The sequence below is a fragment of the Tamandua tetradactyla genome, chromosome 4 (genome assembly GCF_023851605.1).
Source record: "Tamandua tetradactyla isolate mTamTet1 chromosome 4, mTamTet1.pri, whole genome shotgun sequence".
Lineage (NCBI taxonomy): Eukaryota > Metazoa > Chordata > Mammalia > Pilosa > Myrmecophagidae > Tamandua > Tamandua tetradactyla.
Genome location: NC_135330.1, coordinates 147,599,562 through 147,617,719, shown reverse-complemented (window position 1 = coordinate 147,617,719; position 18,158 = coordinate 147,599,562). Strand labels below are relative to the sequence as shown.

Below are 18,158 nucleotides of genomic sequence, written 5' to 3'. Positions count from 1 at the left end.
TATTCTGTCTATCATTTGTACCAAACGGCTCCTCTGCAACCGACCCTCACCCCTTCGAGGAAGGAGAATTTCAGGCTCTGTCAGGGGTCCCAGGGGCTCCCAGGGGAAGGTGCAGGCCAGGCCCTACAGCCTTCACGTGCACTGGCCTCAGCCCTCTGCACACCCGCTGCCTCTCAGAGCCACGCTGCCTTGGGCTGCTGCGCTGTTCACCCTGGCTCTGCAAAATCACCTGCTGCCAGGTACCGTGTGGTGCAGTTCACTCCCATAAGCCATATCCCACTTAAGGCTTCTGGTGAGTTGGTTCCTGGCTTGGGGTGAGGAGCGGTGGGCTATTGCCCGGCGCTTATCAGTGATCTCAGGTTGCCTGACTGAAGAGCCAGTCTTGGGCAAGCCCAGAATTTCTTCATAGCCTTTGATAAAATTATATAGAGAAAGCCCCAGGGGCCCCCTCAGAGCCAAAAACATTTTTTTAATGCCCTTTTAAGTTTCTTCTTCATCTTTTGAAATTTGAAATCGCCACCAAGGCAGTTGACCCAGACAGCCAATCAAGCCTGTGGTTTGTTACCTTTGACCCAATACAAAATAAAGCTCACCCATCCTAAACCCACCCCTATAAGATGGACAAACCTGGTCCAATCAGTAGGAATCAAGCTCATTCCCTTTCTATGTCTATAAAAATCCTTCCTCATCCCTAGAACACCTCAGCTGCTTCCATTCTGGCTTCCTTCGCTGCAGCAAAACTTTGGTGTCCTGAATAAAATGCTGTAGTCTGCAAACTCAACTCAGTTGTCCTTCCAACTTCCACAGCCAGACCCAGGCATCCAGGGAAGCCCGAGAAGGTTGCCATTTCTCCTGTTTTAACCCCACTGGAGTGTCAAGTTTATCTGCCTAGACATTCCTTTAGAAGTGTCATGACAGCATGATTTGAATGAGAGTTAATATCATTTAATTTTAAACTATTTATTTATATAGCATTGACTCCTGCCAAAAAAAAATGCTGTTGTTGTTTTTATTAAAAAGCTTTATTTACATAAATATCTTCTTAATAATGTCTAGATAACACCTAAGGGGTATACTGACTATCCTTTAAGTAGAATGAAAGATCTAGATGTCTTATATGGGAAGAAAGCCCAACTACATTGGGAAAGGGGAAAAAACAAGTGCAGAATGCTCTATACAAATTCATTTCCAGAAAAATATAGTAGTAAGTATATAGAAAATAATTGGAAAGATATACACTGAATTGTTCATAGCCGCTCTTTCTGAGAAAAGGTTATTGAGAAATTTTGCCTCTTACATTTTGTATTTCTGTGATGTCTGAATGTTTTCTAACAGATCTTGGTAACTGAAAAATATTTAAGTTAAAAATAATTACCAGGCAAGAAATAAAAAAGTGAAAATAATTACCAGGCAAAGCCAATCGTAATTACGATTTGAAAGTAGAGAAAATCTAAACTCCCTAGGATTTTGCCACTGAGACCACACTTTGTGTCACTTGGATGTTTTGTTAGGAATGCAGTATCTCAGGTCCTATCCTATGCCTGAGAAGTACCAACTGCCCACGTTAGCTATTATCTCCCTCATGTGATGCAGGTAATTCATTTTTTTTAAATAAAAAGTATATTTTAAAAACTTAGGAAAATATCTACCATCATTTTATTTTATAACTTGAACTAAAAAATAAAGAGGCTTTTGTAAGCACAGATTTTTCAACCATTCTACAGCAATGGATTACGTTGCCATGGTGTACCAGTCACTGTACTGTAGATGGAGATAGAAAACAAATAATATCCACTTCCTGCCCTCAAGATGTACACAGTCAAGTAGAAGACTGGTATAGGTGAGTTGCTGTAAATACAATGTAAAAAGCGATAAAAGGACACAACTAATAAAACATTTGTCGGTTGTCCATTTGACTTAATGAAGAATAGCTTCTAAAGCCTTTGCACATTCTTCATGACCTTTTATCACTCAGAAGTAGAGGAAGGATATTGGAGCAACAGTTTCTGGATCTAATTGTGACCTTATAAGAAAGAACAAAGGGCTGTTATAAAAGTAAATAGAGACCGGGATAGAAAAGCCACATCATCTTGATCTTATGATATAAACTGAAGAAAAAAAGAACAATGGGACAGGCCGATATTTGACAAGGCCCATTAATCTGAGACAATGGAACAGGACAGAGGGGTGAAAGACATGTAAAGAAATGTATACGCTTTAAAGGGAGCTCTCCGTTGAGCTTGAATTTTGAAAGATCATTTACAAATAAGTGAAAAGATAGGCACATGACCAGGTTTTTATGATACTGACCCTCCCTCCAAAATATTTACAATTTATTTTTGACCTATGTGAAGATGGAAATGAGATTTGCAATTGTATTCATAAATTCAATTTGTGAAAGCGTAGACTGGTGAGTTGAAGTTGTAAAACTCTTTGAGAGAGATTGCCATGTGCGCTCCCCTGGGAACTGGAGACATGCACACTGCTGATAAAAGAAAATGCCATACTATGCTGGCCACTTTTTGAAGGAGGAAGATAAAAGGCTGAGTGGAAAAAAAAAATAGAAAATGCCTTGAAATACCATCATATGCATGACTTTGGTGGAGAGCCTTGGAGTTTGGGGAAAGAGAAGATGTAATGACCATTTAAGAACCAATCCTAAATGATTGTTTAACTATATAGTAACCTTCATCCTGTGACCATGTGATTGTAAAAACCTTGGACTGACACCCCCTTTATCAACTGTATGGATAGATGAGTAATAAAATAAAGACATGCATGAAAAAAAAATAGGCTGGAAATATGTAAGGGAAACCCCTACTTAACCATGAACAATAGTTAATAGTACTTCTGTAATAATCTTTCATCAATTGTAACATATGTAATTACTATCAAAAAGCAGAATTATCCCAAAAAGTGCTATCATCAATTGTAACAAATTTTCCTTGCCAATGTAAGTGTTGGTGGTGGGAGGTGCATGCGAATCCTGTATTTTATGCATGCTTGTTCTGTAAACCCAAAATTTCTCTAATAAAAATTTAAAAAAAAAGAAAAGAATAAATCCTAGACTCTGCCCACACATCTGGAACATTTCAATAAAGGCCTTGGAGATAAGATTGACAGCTTCATGTCAGACTTAATTAGAGGAACGAGAATTTCAATCCCTGATATGCTAGATGAAAGTAAAGTATGACAAAAGCAGAAATAATAGCAACTCAAGATAAAAATGAATAGGACAGAGATATTTGTACAGTAAGAGAGATCCGCCAAAGTCACTCTCCTTTGTATCCACCACCATCTTGACAAACTTCACCTATAATCCAACACTTGAGTCTGAAAATATGACTTAGCAGTATCCTCCATCTAAGATTCTAGTTCTTACTATTCTCATTTCTAAAAACATTATCATAGCTTATAGATCTTCATAATACCTAAATGGGTATATATGGAAATTGTGTTTAAAACATGGTTTAAAACAGCTTTTCTTTTTGCATAAAAAAAACAGAAAGAGCTTCTGGCTTAACTGATAAAAGATGCTGTACGTTAGAATTACTTAATATATTCCCATTTCACTTGGATTTAACTTTTAATTTGAAAGCCTTCAAATTAGTTTTTAAACCAGTGTTGTCTGGCTAAAACAAGTGAATTGAATGCATTCGTTTATATCCCACCTCTTTCAAGTAAATATTTGAAGTGACACAGCAAAAACATGCATAATAGAATTAGCAGATAGACATTTGAAGTAAAAATAGAACTCTAGAAAAAGGAAATAGCAAATAAGACCACTGTATGCCTCAGTCCTTATGAGCTTACTGTGAATGAGTTGCAAACATTACCCTGGTCTTCCCAGTAGAGTATAATTTTCATTACTGTGAAAAGAAATTAAACCTCTGCTTACAAAATGATGTTTAAAAATTTGAAAGCACATATTTTGTTTGCTTGCTTTTGTTAATATCATAGGCAAGGCAGAGTCAACTTTAATCTCTTCCTTCTTTGAAATGCTCCAGTGCTTACTGTGCCACTCATAGTGTGCTCTGTGGGCCAGCTGCAGAGTCGGAAGCTTCTTAGAAATGCAGACTCTCAGGCCCCACCCCAGACCACAGAATTAGAAGTTACAATTCAATAAAATCCTCAGGTGATTCCCAGGCACATTTAAGCTTGAGAAGCAGCAGTGCACAGACAGTCTTATTTCTGTGTAAATGTTTGCTATGTATATATCTAGTTGTATTATTTTCCTAGGGCTGCATAGCCAAGTACCACAAACTGGGTGGCTTAAAACAACAAAGATTTATTCCTTCATAGTTACAAAGGCTAGAAGTCCAAAATCAAAGTATCCACAGAATCGTGCTTCTCTCAAGACTATAGAGAAGGAGATCTTCCTTGCCTCTTCCTACTTCTGGCAGATGCTAACAATTCTTCGTGTGCCATGGCTTTTAGCTGCATTGCTCAAGTCTCGGCCTTTGACTTCACATGGCATTCTCTATTTCCATATTTCTGTTTCTGTTAACTCTTTTCCCCTTCTCATGAGGCCGCAAGTCCTATTGGACTAAGGGCCCACCCTACACCACTATGACCTCACTATAACAAATTATAACTGCAAAAAATCCATTTTCAAATAAGGTCACGTTCTGAGATACTGGGGGTTAGGACTTCAACATTTCTTTTTGGAGGACACAATTCATCCCACATCATAAATCTTCCAAGAAAACTATCGTTTGCTTAAAGACAAAAACAAGCTTATCCTTTTCTTTTTTCCACAACACCATGCACAGTGGAAAAACATTGCAAAAGCTGCGTAAAAGCATGAATAAATTTTTCAAAAATGAATGAGCAATCATAAAACAAAAAAAACTAGACCAAACTCAATTCACACATTTCAAATTATAATATGGATTGTACATTTTAATAACTTGATATTATTTTAAACAATTTTAATAATGAATAACAGTTTTTTATCACTTCTTTGTGACAGATACTAACAAGTGCTTTTTATTAGCTTCTTCACAACTCTATGAGATAGTATTACCCCCATTTTTTAGAAGAGGAAATAGAAACAGATTGCCTAAATCACCTGCTTGAAGGTAGTAGAGCGATAATTTAAACTCAGGCTGTCTGATTATGAAAAACATATTATAAGCCCAATTGTCTAATGAGAGTTTATGGTACATGAATCTTTGAATGATGTAAATTCCAGGACCACACACTTACATTAGGAGCTAGGAAATGATTGAATCTGATTAAAGTTGATAGCTGAGTGTGGTTCACATTTTTAAAGTCTTAGCATGCTTCTATTTTTGTGACTGTAAAATCACAGATTCTGCTTCTACAAATTTGAAAAGTATATTCTAGCATCAGTGGAGATGTGAAATAGGGAATGAATTGGACAGTGGTGTTACTGGACAAAGGTGGCAGATTCTTGCTTAGTGCATTCAATGACCAATTCCTGAGACCCGGGGGTTTCACACAGAGAAAAAGTTTAATACTAGGCACAGTAGCAGGAGATCAGATAGCCTATAGGCCCCAAAATCTGTCGCCCTGAATTGCAGTAATTCTGATAGTTTTATAGCATTAAAAGATGGGCAGGTCTTAGGATAATAAGTACAGTGGCCCCAAATGATTTAATTAGGGGTGATTTAATTATTGAGCATGCGCAGGTATATTACTTAGTCACAGAATGTATGTAAGAAAATGGCACGCTTATGATGATGGGTGTGATTTTTAATGTTATAATGAGGCATAGGTGACTTATAGACTAAAGTCTAAGCTACTGCGGGTGTCAGGCCCATTTTGGTTAGATACAGTTTCGATTATCAAGATCACTTTGGACTTGGGGTGAGTTAGTTCTGAACTGACCCAGGACCCTTCCTTCATTAATAAACATTAGGAGTTGACTTTAGTGATCACAAGCTCTAAAGTAGAAAAACTGGACAAATGGGTACAAGTGAAGGTTAGACACAAGGTTTTTACAATCACAAAGGTACAAAATAAAGACTATACAGTCATTATCAGAAATCAAGGCTGCTTGATTGCAATTCAAAGTTTTCAGGTATTTCCCTCTGTCTGCTCTAATATACCATAAAGTAAAAAGGAACATCTACACAATAATTCGGTAATCAAAAATCATCCCTTAAATTCCAATTTCTTGGTCACAGTACAGAAGTTAACATATTACAAACATCCTAACTACAACATATTTAATAAATTCTCATCTCTGGAAATATTTTTAAGTATAAACTTTCTCTGTTTCCCTAAGCTATAACTGTCAAGTGTATACTAAGAAATCAAAGTTCCAATAGATCAATGCAAATCATGGGCCTCTTGAGACGACATGTGGACATATTGTTAAGATGTCCATGTTAATCATGATGCCATACATTTTCTCTCTACTGTTGGTGGAAAATGTAAAGAAAGAAAATAGCAGATGCATGTATGAATTTACATGGGTATGGAATATTTGTGTCATAAATGGAAATGAACGGTAGGGGAAAGGATACATGAAAGGTGGGGGCAGTGATCTGCAAGAAAGAAAGAAAGAAAGGGACATCACAAGAAGTACCTTCCTACTTAAGGCCTGAAATTTGGTCTCCCTGTATCTCCAGCACAATATATGCTTTGCTAGTAGGTACTCAAAACTTTTGTTGGAGCTTCACAATTAGACATATTTGATTTTGAGTACCAATCTTACTAGTTCTTTGACTTTAATAAGTTGTTTAACTCATTTATGCCTCAGTTTCCTCACCTATAAAATAATAATGCTAACAAGCCTCATTCAGTATGAGGTTAAGTGAGGTGAGATAATGCGTGTGACTTGCTTAGCACTGCCCATGCACAGATTAAGTGCCCAATAAATGTGACTAGAGATAACAAATTTCAAGTGAAGTCCCATTCAGCCTCTGATTTTCCCCATAACATCTTAGCCTAGCTCATGATTTTCAGAGGTACAAACCAGAAAAAAACCATGTGCTGACAAACTTTTAGTGGAGTAGCTAAAACCATGACCAGACCCTTGACAGTGTCTAGTCATTCTTATTCACAAACCATAAGAGGAGGTCATTCTTAAATTAAGATAATGAGTTGTCTGGGTATCTTTCTGCATTAGAAGGCATCTTACACACCCACATCCTCTTACACAAACACCCTTGTTGCCTAAACAATAAGGAAGACCCCACAGTAGAGCTGTGAACACACAAAAAATTCAGGTTTCCTGAGATTTGGGGTCAATGAGCTGTATGACCTGAAGAGAGAGTATCAGGTAGAGAAACGAGGAATTGAGGCTTACAGTTGCATGCTTTTAAGGATGATGAAAAGAAGAAATGGGTCACAACAGAAATTAAGCCCTATAGGATGGTGAGTATCTGAGGCCATCCTGATCTCTCTGTGTTCATTACTTGAAAAGAGGCAGTAGAGTGCAATGGTTAGCAGGGGTTGTAAATGGGCCAATGCAGCTGGGCCAAATCCAGCTTGTGGCATATTTTTATATGACCCACAAGCTAAGACTGCATTTTGCATTTTTAAAGCATTGTTAAAAAAAAAAAAAAGAAGAAGAAGAATGTGAGACAGAGGTCATATGTGCTCCAAAGAGCCTAACATATTTATTATCTTGCCTTTTGCAGACATGTTTGCTGACCCCTCGTTAAGAGCATAGACTCTGGTGCTACATTACCTGAGATTAAGTCACATCAGGACTACATACCAGTTAATGGTCTTGGGCACATCATCTGACCATCTGTACACTGAGATGACATTGACCGATGCCTGGAACAAAAAAGTCCCAATTAAATATTTGCTTTCATCATTTATGTTGAAACAAAGGAAGGGAGGTAAAATGAGAATGGTTTTAACATGATTCTCTTATTCATCTTCCATTCTTTTTCATTATTATATTCCCAGTCCCAGGCTTAGAACTTGGTACAGAGTAGATGCTCCACAGGTATTTACTGAATTAATAGGTATTAAACTCTGATTTTGGAATATAATTTAATTTAATTTTTTCAGTACACTCACATTCCAAATAAAAAATATACCTTTTGGATAGATAAAGGAATGAAAGTTTGTGAAAATATAAGATTTTCCTAATCTATGCCATCTTCCAATAAATTAATTACACATAAAAAGAGATTGAGAGAAACCTATAAATTAAAAGGGATTTAACAGACATATCAAACAACACATGTATAAACCTTATTTGGTTTTGATTCTAACTGTAAAAAATGATATTTATGGAAAACGTGGAAATCAGAATGTATACTTGCTGACATAAAAAAGAGCTACTCTTAATTTTCAGATGTGATAAAGTATTGTGATTATGTTAAAACAAAGAATCCTAATTGTTTAAAGACACAAATTGAAACATTTATAAAGGAAAAGACATGATGTCTGGAATTTGTTTCAAAATAACATGATTATAAGTAAATAATGAATAAATTAATAAATCGGGGAAAAGAGACAAGTTTTCCATACAGAAGATTCCAAATAATTTATGTAGGTACTCAACTCTCAAGGAGATGGATTATAAATCCCCACTTTTTTGGTGTAGACTGGACATAGTGACTTCCTTCCAAAATGTACAATATGGAAAAAGTAACTTTACAGTGTGGAAACCTAAAAACACCTATTTCAGACAAGTGATTAAGGCCCACATCGATAGTCATAAATCATGTTGCTAGTATGTACCCTTGATATGATGTGACGGAAATCATACTTTCTCCCTGTGTTCTTTCTTCCCATAACCCATAAGTGATTTCTTATCCTGAGAAAAACATCAGGCAAATTCCAATAGTGGCAACCCTACAAAAATATTTGTACCAGGAGTACCAGTACTCCTCAAAACTGTTAGGTTATCAAAAACAAGGAAAGTCAAAGAAACTGCCACTGCTAAAAGGAACGGTGATGACTAACTACAATGTGATATATTGGAACAGAAAGAGGACAGTAGGTGAAAATTAAGGAAATCAAAATAAATATGGGTTTTAGTTAATAATAATGTAACAATACTGCTTCATTATTTGTAAAAAATGTTTCATGCTAATATAAATTGTAATAATAGGATACCTTGGGTCCCAAATAAATGGGAACCCACTGTATTATCCCCTAATTTTTCTGTAGATCTCAAACTGTTCCAAAATAATAATAAGATCAGGGAGAATTGATGAAGGAATAGATGATGCAAGAAATGCCCAGAATTAATGGTTTTTGGAGCTTAATGATGTATACATGGAGGTTCATTAAACTGTTCTACTTCTAAATATGCTTTAAATTTTCCATTGAAAAATTTTCTAAAAATAAGTAACTTTCAATTAGTAAATAAGGTTAGGAGATACTGAGCTAAATCTCATTTTTCCCCACAGTTCTACTTAAACATTAGTAAAATTACCAACGACTAAGAAGCTTTAGAAGTAAGAAATCTGGTTTTGGCATGCCAACTCAATATAAAGCACCCTTTGTTTATTATACAAAATCTTCTCATGAGAAATTTACAACTACTGTGGACAGCAGTGATCTCTATTGCCAGTAGATTTATAGGGATGTATAAATTTATAGATTATATGCATTTATTGCCAAATTTATAGAAGTCATGCAAATTAAATTACCTCATATTAATAATCCTGAATAGATCCACTCTCTAACTTAAAGATTACTGCTTCATATTACTTTGCCAGCTCCATCCACTAGGCTTTGGTTCAAAGTTGTGATAATGAGCTCATGACTGTCAAAGATTCAATAATCACAATATCCCCAACTGGTAATATTTTGCATGATTTATTGCATAGTGGATATATGTCATTTTTTGTTAAAAAACATACATACATATTTCATCTGATATTTTTAAATCTTTTATACATGAAGTAAAACACATGATAATGGTGGTTGGTGTGTGAGTCTTTAAAAAAATCATTAAACAAGGAAAAACATTGTTCACTCTAAGATAATTCTTTTTTGATGTTATTTTACTTTCAGATGACTAGTTAAACTAATTTTAATTAAGTCCAGTAAAATAATAGTAAATATAACTGTACCTTAAAAAATGGTAGAAGTACATATCTGTATACTACAGTGCAGCAATGAGAGCTGACATCTAAACTTACAGAACCAGTGAGGGTACAGATATATAAATACGAGTCTGAAAGGGGCTAAAGCCTATGTTTTTTGCTTTATATCAGCTACCCCTTTTCTGAAGCATTCCATCCAATAACCAAGCTGAAAATTATAAATTGCTCCATTTCCCTATAGTCACCCCCCTCTGTTCTTCTATATATAAACAAGTGGGTTTAAAATTAGTGCTCTGACAATTAGGCCATTGTGTTAGAAGAAATGTATGCAGCCTAGATTTTATTCCTGTTTTCCCTCGTCTCCTGTGCAATTCATTTTTCTTTATTTATCAAGATATTACAATGGTTCTTGTTGCTGTATTATTTAATACACAACCATTTTCACGTTTTTGTATGTATGTGTACTAGGCATAGTTATGGGGGGTTATGGGATTAATTGAGGTCTCAACTTACATCACAAAGGATTTTTGCTATTATTTATTAAATATGATAGACTGATAGTGAACAAAATAAATATTTGAAAGCAAGGTTGACCCTATTGCAGAAATCTCCTGGAATAATCATACGGGAGTTGCATAATCTGTTCTTGCTTAATGTAAAGGAGAGAAGAGCTCTCAATAAGAATACATGCTCTAAAGTCACTCAGTCATTTAGAATTTCACCTAATTCATTCATGCCTTCATTCAGTCATTGATTTATTTGCAAATATATAGGGGGCATATATGAAGCAGGATAATATTCTGAGAGTGGCTAAAAGAGTAAAGTACAAGTATAATGCCTGGCTCCAATTTACAAAGTTCTCTTGGGTAGTGAGATCAGCCACAGAAAAGTTAAAGGAAACATTGAGTTATACCTTCAGCCACATACTTTGCCCCTGTCACCTTTCTAATAGGATGATACTTCTCACTTGGTCACTGAAGCACTTGATGAAAAAATAAATGAGATAATGCCTGTAAATCCTAGAAGTTTTTTAACTAGGGTTACCGCACACAGCTTTTAGACAGGCTACAATTTAAGAAGCTGCGTTACTCCTGTGGGTACCCAAGAAGATACTTTCTTTTGCTCTGAAATTATTAGTGTAACTTCTAAGTGAAAAAACCAACATCTTGCCAGGCCTCAATAGCATGTAGAGTTCTCAGGAATGCTGAATTCTAATGCCTTTGCTAATCCTCAGAAATTTTTTGAAACTCTGCATGATTTATCTTTACCTGGAAAGGGCCTAACTGAGCTTTTCTACAGAACAAACATTAGCAGAGAGAATAATTGCAATGGCCTTTACAAAAGCAACTGTTTGGACTATTTAGACAGAGCCAGCAAAAAAACGAACTTGTCCTCACTTGCTGAGAAAATCAGGAGTTGTTCTGGTGAGCCACCCTTCCCCACACAGTAGACAAGCTTCCTGGCCTGGTTCATGACCAGTCTTGTCATAATTCAGCGCGAGCCCCAGTAAATATCCACCTGCCTATTACTCATTAATAGAGAGAGACAGGATGTCAGCTGTTTCCGTGACTTGGAAAAACATAGACCTTTACCAACTTCTGGCTTACTCTCAAAGTAATAATAGAAACAATAACCCAGACGAAGATTTAAAAAGACAGGAAGATGCAATGCCAAAATAAATAAATAAATAAATAAATCATCATTGTCGGATGGCTACAACGATGGCAGCCTTCTACTGGCTTTACAGGTTTTCATAATTCAATTTTGGCAGTTTGGTTCTCTTCTTAGAAGATGGAGAAAAATAAAAGTCTCCAAACTGATTTACATATTAGGAAAATTCATTCTGCTAATACCGATGGTTATTATGATCTTTGGTGCGTATTAACTTCTAGCTCTGATATTTAGAGTATATAACTTGAGTTGACTCTTGTTTGGGCAGCAATAACTCATAGGGCATAATATGCTTAGATATTACATGATTAGAGGACTTCCTATTTGAATTTTAACGTGTATTGATTTCTGTGTTTAATTTTAATCCAACAAAGTGCTTCCTGTATCAACTAAAACACTAGCTGTTATAACAGATAAACCCTAAAATTCAGGGACTTAAATCAATTTCTCATTCTTCTAACAGTCCAGAGCTGGTGGTCTAGGAAAACAGATATCTTTCCTCCACATAGAGAGTGCAGGACCCAGAGTCCTTCCATTCTCTGGCTCTGCCATTCCTGAGAACTTTGTCATCTTCTGCATTCAGTGGTAGGAGGAGAAAGGAGGTGTGAACTAGGCACACACCACTGATCAGATGTCTTAGCCTGGCTGTGTCATTCATTACACATGAGCCTTACCTAGAGACAAGGGGACCCGGACATGTAATTGTGGTGAGGAAGCACTTCCCACATACTGTACACTTTGAAAGGGGTTATGTAAATTCCATAGGGCAGGGAACCATTTTGCCACAAATGCAAACCTATATAGGATGAAACACTCACAGAAAAGCATTTCCAAATGCCTCCCCAAATCTCTAGGCAATGCCTGAAATTTTACAAAGTCTCATTTATTTAGTATAAGACTGTCATAGCCTGAGACAAGGCAAAAATTATTCTATTTAGTTATTTACATTGTGAATGAGTTGCTGCTCCTTCCTTTACAGTAGAAATTCATACCGTGAAAGACAGATTCAGAGAAGAAGAAATAAGATGAAGTCTGTGGAATCTCCTCCTTTGAGGCTTTCTAGAACCTACAGCCCTCCAGGACCCCCACGGACATCATCATACTCGACAAAACTGCAGGACAAACTCTGACTCTGATGTTGGAAAACTAAGGATCCTTAACTTGGTTGCTCTGGAAACCCATAGTCAGTCCTACTCTGTGGCCAGTTTGAATCTGGTACTTTGCCCAGGTCTAGTGCTTGGCCTTTTGTTGTCACTCCTATGACAAAGTGCCTACCTTGAAACATTTTCTATAACTAGTTCCCTGCCTCAACATCTGAATAATGTCTTAACTTTGTGTGGCAGTTTCTCTTCCATCAGTCTTGCATCTTTGCAAGTCAATGAGTTGAGTAGGCATTATTATTCCCTTTGTGAAAATAAAATAACAGAATCATGGGGATAATTAAGTAGTCACTCAAGTTACTCAGCTATTAAGTGTCAGAGACAAGACCTGAAGTCAGACCCCTCACTCCTCACCTAATATTCTTTCCATTATGAAATATTGTCCTACTGGATAACCTTCTTCCCTTAGGCCAGAGCCCAGGGCTATGTTTGCTGACACAGTCTTCTCTGTTCTGTTCCTTTTATTGCTTCATCCCTGGATAATTATGAATCACTACTGTGTGCCAGTTTTGTTAGTGACAAAATAAACATGCTGCTTCCTCTTATAGAGGAAATACATGCATAAAAATTTCACATACGTGTTACAAAGGAAACAGTGTTATATAAGAAATTTAGGTGGCAGAGATGGGAAATGGAGAGGGGAAACTTATTTGGGCATGACAGGCATGAAAGCTTCCCTGAGAAGTTGACATTTAAACCAAGACATTGAAAGTGATGAGCCAGCAAAGAGAAGACAGTGGTGGTATTGCGGGTGGGGGTAGGTGCAAGGAGGAGCTTGGCAGGTACGAGGACAGGAAAGGAGGCCACTGTACCTAACGTACGATGGGCGGCGGGGGGAAGAAGTGGAGAGAGGAGTTAAGATGAGTTTGGAGAAGTTATAGACCTACCTGGAGAGCCATAAGGTCATGTAAAGAGTTTGGATTTTATCTGATTTGCAGTTGGGATTCATTAATGGGGTTTTAGCAGGAAAGTGATGTTATCTCATGTATTAAACATTATCCTTGTGGTATGGAGAATGGAGAGGAAACACAAATCAAAGAAGGCAGGGAGACAGAAAGACACTGCATTTGCTCAAGGAAGAAATGGTGTTGACTTGGAATATGGTAGCAGCAGAGAGGTGGAGTTAAGCAGACAGAATTTGAGTGTATTTTTGAGGTGGAAAGAAAGGACTTGCTGATGGACTAGCTTTGAGGAGCAAGAGAAAGGGAGAAACTAAATTTGTCTTTCAGGCTTCTGACTTTTGCAACAGGCCTCTAAAGGTAGAGCCTCTTTCACTCACCCTAGTGATAAAACCCAAGTAAGATTTTGAATTGGGGAGAGATAAGACTTTACCCATTTTATAGTGACCATATTTCTCTATTCTAATTGCATTTTCCATATTTTTAATATTTCTAAAGTTAGGATGTATCTTATATGTGATATCAAAGAAAAACTCCAGAGAAGTAAGCTGAAACAACATCATCATTGTTTATAAATATGTGAATTTAGTCCTGGGTAGAAGGCATCTGTTCATCAGATTATCAACTCAACTAGATTATTTGTACTAATTGCATAATCTTGAAATGTTTGCATAGAGATTTGCACTATAAAGCAACCTTGAAACAATAAGTTATTGTGAGTGCAGAACAAGAAATGAAAGGGAGGGAGGGAGGGAGGGAGGGAGGGAGGAAGGAAGGAAGGAAGGAAGGAAGGAAGGAAGGAAGGAAGGAAGGAAGGAAGGAAGGAAGGAGGGAAGGAAAGATGGAAGGAAGGAAGGAAGGAAGGAAGGAAGGGAGGGAGGGAGGGAGGGAGGGAGGGAGGAAGGAAGGAAGAAAGGAAGGAAAGAAGAAAGCTGGAGGACTGACCATAAATGAAATTTGTATTTGTCTCTGGAAAACTGTTTTACCATAAGCAATGAGCTAGAGCTTATCAGGCTCTGAAAAGTAGACAGAGCCACAAGAAGATAAAGCTGATGGTGGGATTGGGGTGGGAGTTAGAGGTGGGGAGAGTAGCAGAAGAGCTGTCATTGAGATAGGTATAAATGTATTGTCTGTCATAAAGTAGGTACTGTATTAAAGGGAGTATAAATTTATCAATCCTGAGGATTTCATCATACAATTTTCAGATAGGAAAGGTTAACTTGAGCCTCTCAGGCAATGAACATCTATCTGACTGAACTCTTCAGCTGACTTTCAAATAAGCTGTTGAAACTCTAATGAGATGAAATTCAATTAATTGTAATAGGATGATACACCAGAGATTTAATTTGTACTCCCATCTCTGCTTTAGCAAGGAGGAAAAAAAAATTTTCAACCGCCTTATGGAGTGGCAGCAAGCACTCCCACCCCACTAGCTTCCAGTGCCAAGGAAGAATAAATAAACTTGGGGTTTCTAAAGTCTAGGCAATAGAACTCAACCATCAGAAAAGAGAGAGTCAACTCTTCATATTCCATCGGTTGAAAGGAGCCTTATCTCTGGGATGAATAACCAGAACTGGAAAGTGGCAACCCATTTGAGTACTATAACTCTCGGCTAAAAAGGCAAGACCTGGCACCAAGAAGTAGCACCTTTGGTTCAGCACAACACTGTTGTAACGACCAACCTGGACAAACCATGCTGACCTGTACTAGGAGCTAATGTCAGAGGCTTTACCCCAGAGGGGACCAGCAAGGCCTCAGGCGGAGCAGCTCATGCTAATGCAGTACCATTAGCAGGAAGTACTAACCTTTCTTTTTTCCTTCCTTCCTTCCAGATTTGTCTCATCCCAGTTTCTCCTGGAGCATAAGACATGGGACCACTGGAGGGCAGGAGACCATTGCTATGGGACTTATCCAGATAATCCTTCTCAATAAGAAAAGGAGAAGGAGAAAAGGAGAAATTTTTTATTTCAAAAGTACTGAGGAAGCCTGGAAATGGAATGCTATTAAAGATGGATCTAAGCTATGCTGAGGGCAGATGGCAATGGGAAGATAATACAGCAAAGCAACCAAATTGTTTGATAAAAAATAAACCACCTAAAAAGTGCCATATTTTCCATCAATGATACTTAATCATTACCTATGATATACCTTTTGAGGGTAATTAAGCAAGAACCCCTTACATCAAATAAAAATAGCTAATGGGATTTTAATATTGGAATGTTAATGATGATTTCACTCATTGTCCTTGGACATATCCTATGGTTCTTAATTATGGCAACGTGGAATTATACGTGTTTCTTTTAAAGAAAAATAATGAAAAAAAAAACAAATTCAGCAAATAAAAATGGCATTAATGTTACCACATTAAGGAAAAATATCAATGAGCATTGAATATCCAAATAAGGCAGAAGGGATTGAGGAGGGATTCCATTGAATAAGGATCTAGTCCTCCTTGATACTGAATTTCATTCCAAGACAACATGAATGAAAAATAATTCCTTTAATGTATTTTTCTGAGATATGCCTATTCGGAGGGACCCAGCAATCAGTCTGGGTGGGCCTGACATATATTAATAGTGTAGTCATTGCTTGCCCATTCCAAGCAAGGCACTGTAGATGTCATTCATGGGTTCCTTAAATATTAAGTGTTACAACCACTTGTTATCTCATGTAGTGGTTTTTAAGAAATCTTAAAACAGCCCCCACACAATGCATATAATTACTCTAATTTGAATATATGAAAACTGAGATTTAGAGAGCCCCTGAGACTAAGTCAAACAAGTGTGAGAACCATTCTCAGAGTTTTGGTGTTTTCCTCTTCAAAGCCATGTTCTGCCTATTCATTGTTCTCACGTGGCAGTTCTGGGGAGAAATACATCAATGGGACCTTTTGTTTTTTCTTTTCACAGATATATCAGAGCATGTACAAAATGGTCGGGATGTGCTTCGAAGTGCTTCGGAGTATTTACTTTAGGAGGCTGACTACCTAGTTCAACTTTGAACTAATTTTTGGGAACTGCCTTCAGAGGCTGTTTACAATCTACAGAGGATAATCAATCTCAAGCTTATAATCACCTTCTCATAACAGCAGTAAAGAGCTGCCTTCTCAGTATGAGCTTAAGGGGATGTCCCCCCAGATAACTCTTTCTTCTATTGGGTAAAGTAAAAAATCCCTCCCAATAAGCGTTTCATCTCTTTAATTTAAAAGCTTGATCCTGTGTTAAAATAGAAAAAAAACCTGCATGAAGAGTAACAAGGCAAAGTACCAACTTAGATCCCTCTCACTGCAATTTGTACTAATTCTCTCTTATCTGACTGAAGACTGTTCACTTAACCACATTTTTTGACACTTTGGCTTCTTAATTTGAGAAACAAATCCATGCTAGAGTATTAAAATATGCTTTTTTTTTCACTTTAATATCTAACTTGTACAGAATAATTTGTATTTTAACAGGAAATATATTTTTATTGCTAAAATTTTCAAGCCAATAGTAGAAAAGATTTTTGTAGTCATGTCTTCTCATCCTGATAATCACTGATTTTCAATCTCCTGAATTTCACTTCTTCAGATTGCGGGGCAGCTTTCTCGCTTTCCCGCTTGGGGTCTTCCTCCCGGCGAGTGGGGGGGCTGGGGTGGTCGTGATCCACCTTGCAGCCCCCGGGGCTCGAAGGTCTGGAGGGCGCGCGACGGTAAAGAAACAGTCGCGGGAACGAGTAGAGGTGCACATCGAACGTTTATTAGCGGAAGTACACAAGCTTATATAGTGGTGTGGCGGCAATGGGGAGAGAAGCGGGGGGATATTATGATTGGTGAATAGGATGGGTGTTGTAATGCAGGTTGGCCAATCAGAGAGTGAGAAGAGAGTGGTGTGATGTGAGGTCAGAAGTCGCTAGGTGGGGGCTAGCGCTAGGTGGGGGCTAGGGGAGCTACGTGACTGGTGAAGAGGCCAGGGGTGGCAGTGAGGGATTGGGTGAGGTGAAAGCAGAAGGCTCAATGGAATGACTTGAATATGTTGCTAGGCAGAGAGCTAGAGGAACGGGGCCGAAATTACATCCGGCATCAGATTATCATAACATTTATTTTTGAGAATCAATCATGGTTCACATTGATATTGGCCAAAATTTCCCAGGAAATTTCAATGTATAACAATTTTTCCTTCAAGAAGAAAAAGGAAAGTAAATTTATTTATTTTTATTAAGCATGAGTTGAGTTCTTTCAAAAGATAATTATTGATATAATTGATTTGTTATTCCTTTCAGCATCTATGCAAAATTTTTCATTTTACTACTTACATCTGAAACATCAAAAATATTATTTCCAAATCACTGAATATGGTGAGTTTTAGAAATTAGACTATGAATGATTTTTATCCCCTTACATGACCAAAAAAAGTCGTAAGCCTACTTTTCAATTTAGTGCCTAAACATTCCTAGATACT

General features: G+C 37.2%; 1 protein-coding gene across 35 annotated transcripts in view; it reads right to left on the bottom strand.

The window, feature by feature from the left end:
- Nucleotides 1–18,158, bottom strand: part of LOC143681453 (uncharacterized) — a 241,337-nt gene that overhangs the window by 153,471 nt on the left and 69,708 nt on the right. For 34 of the 35 annotated variants that reach the window (XR_013174631.1, XR_013174629.1, XR_013174630.1 and 31 more), the window contains one exon: nt 7,694–7,755. Coding sequence is in view for 4 of the 35 variants with exons in the window: in XM_077158511.1 (XP_077014626.1) it covers nt 7,694–7,745 (52 nt within the window). In the remaining 31 variants the exon portion in view is untranslated. Of the gene's footprint in view, nt 1–7,663; nt 7,756–18,158 lie in introns of all 35 variants that reach the window. The other variant, XR_013174627.1, reaches the window with a different exon arrangement.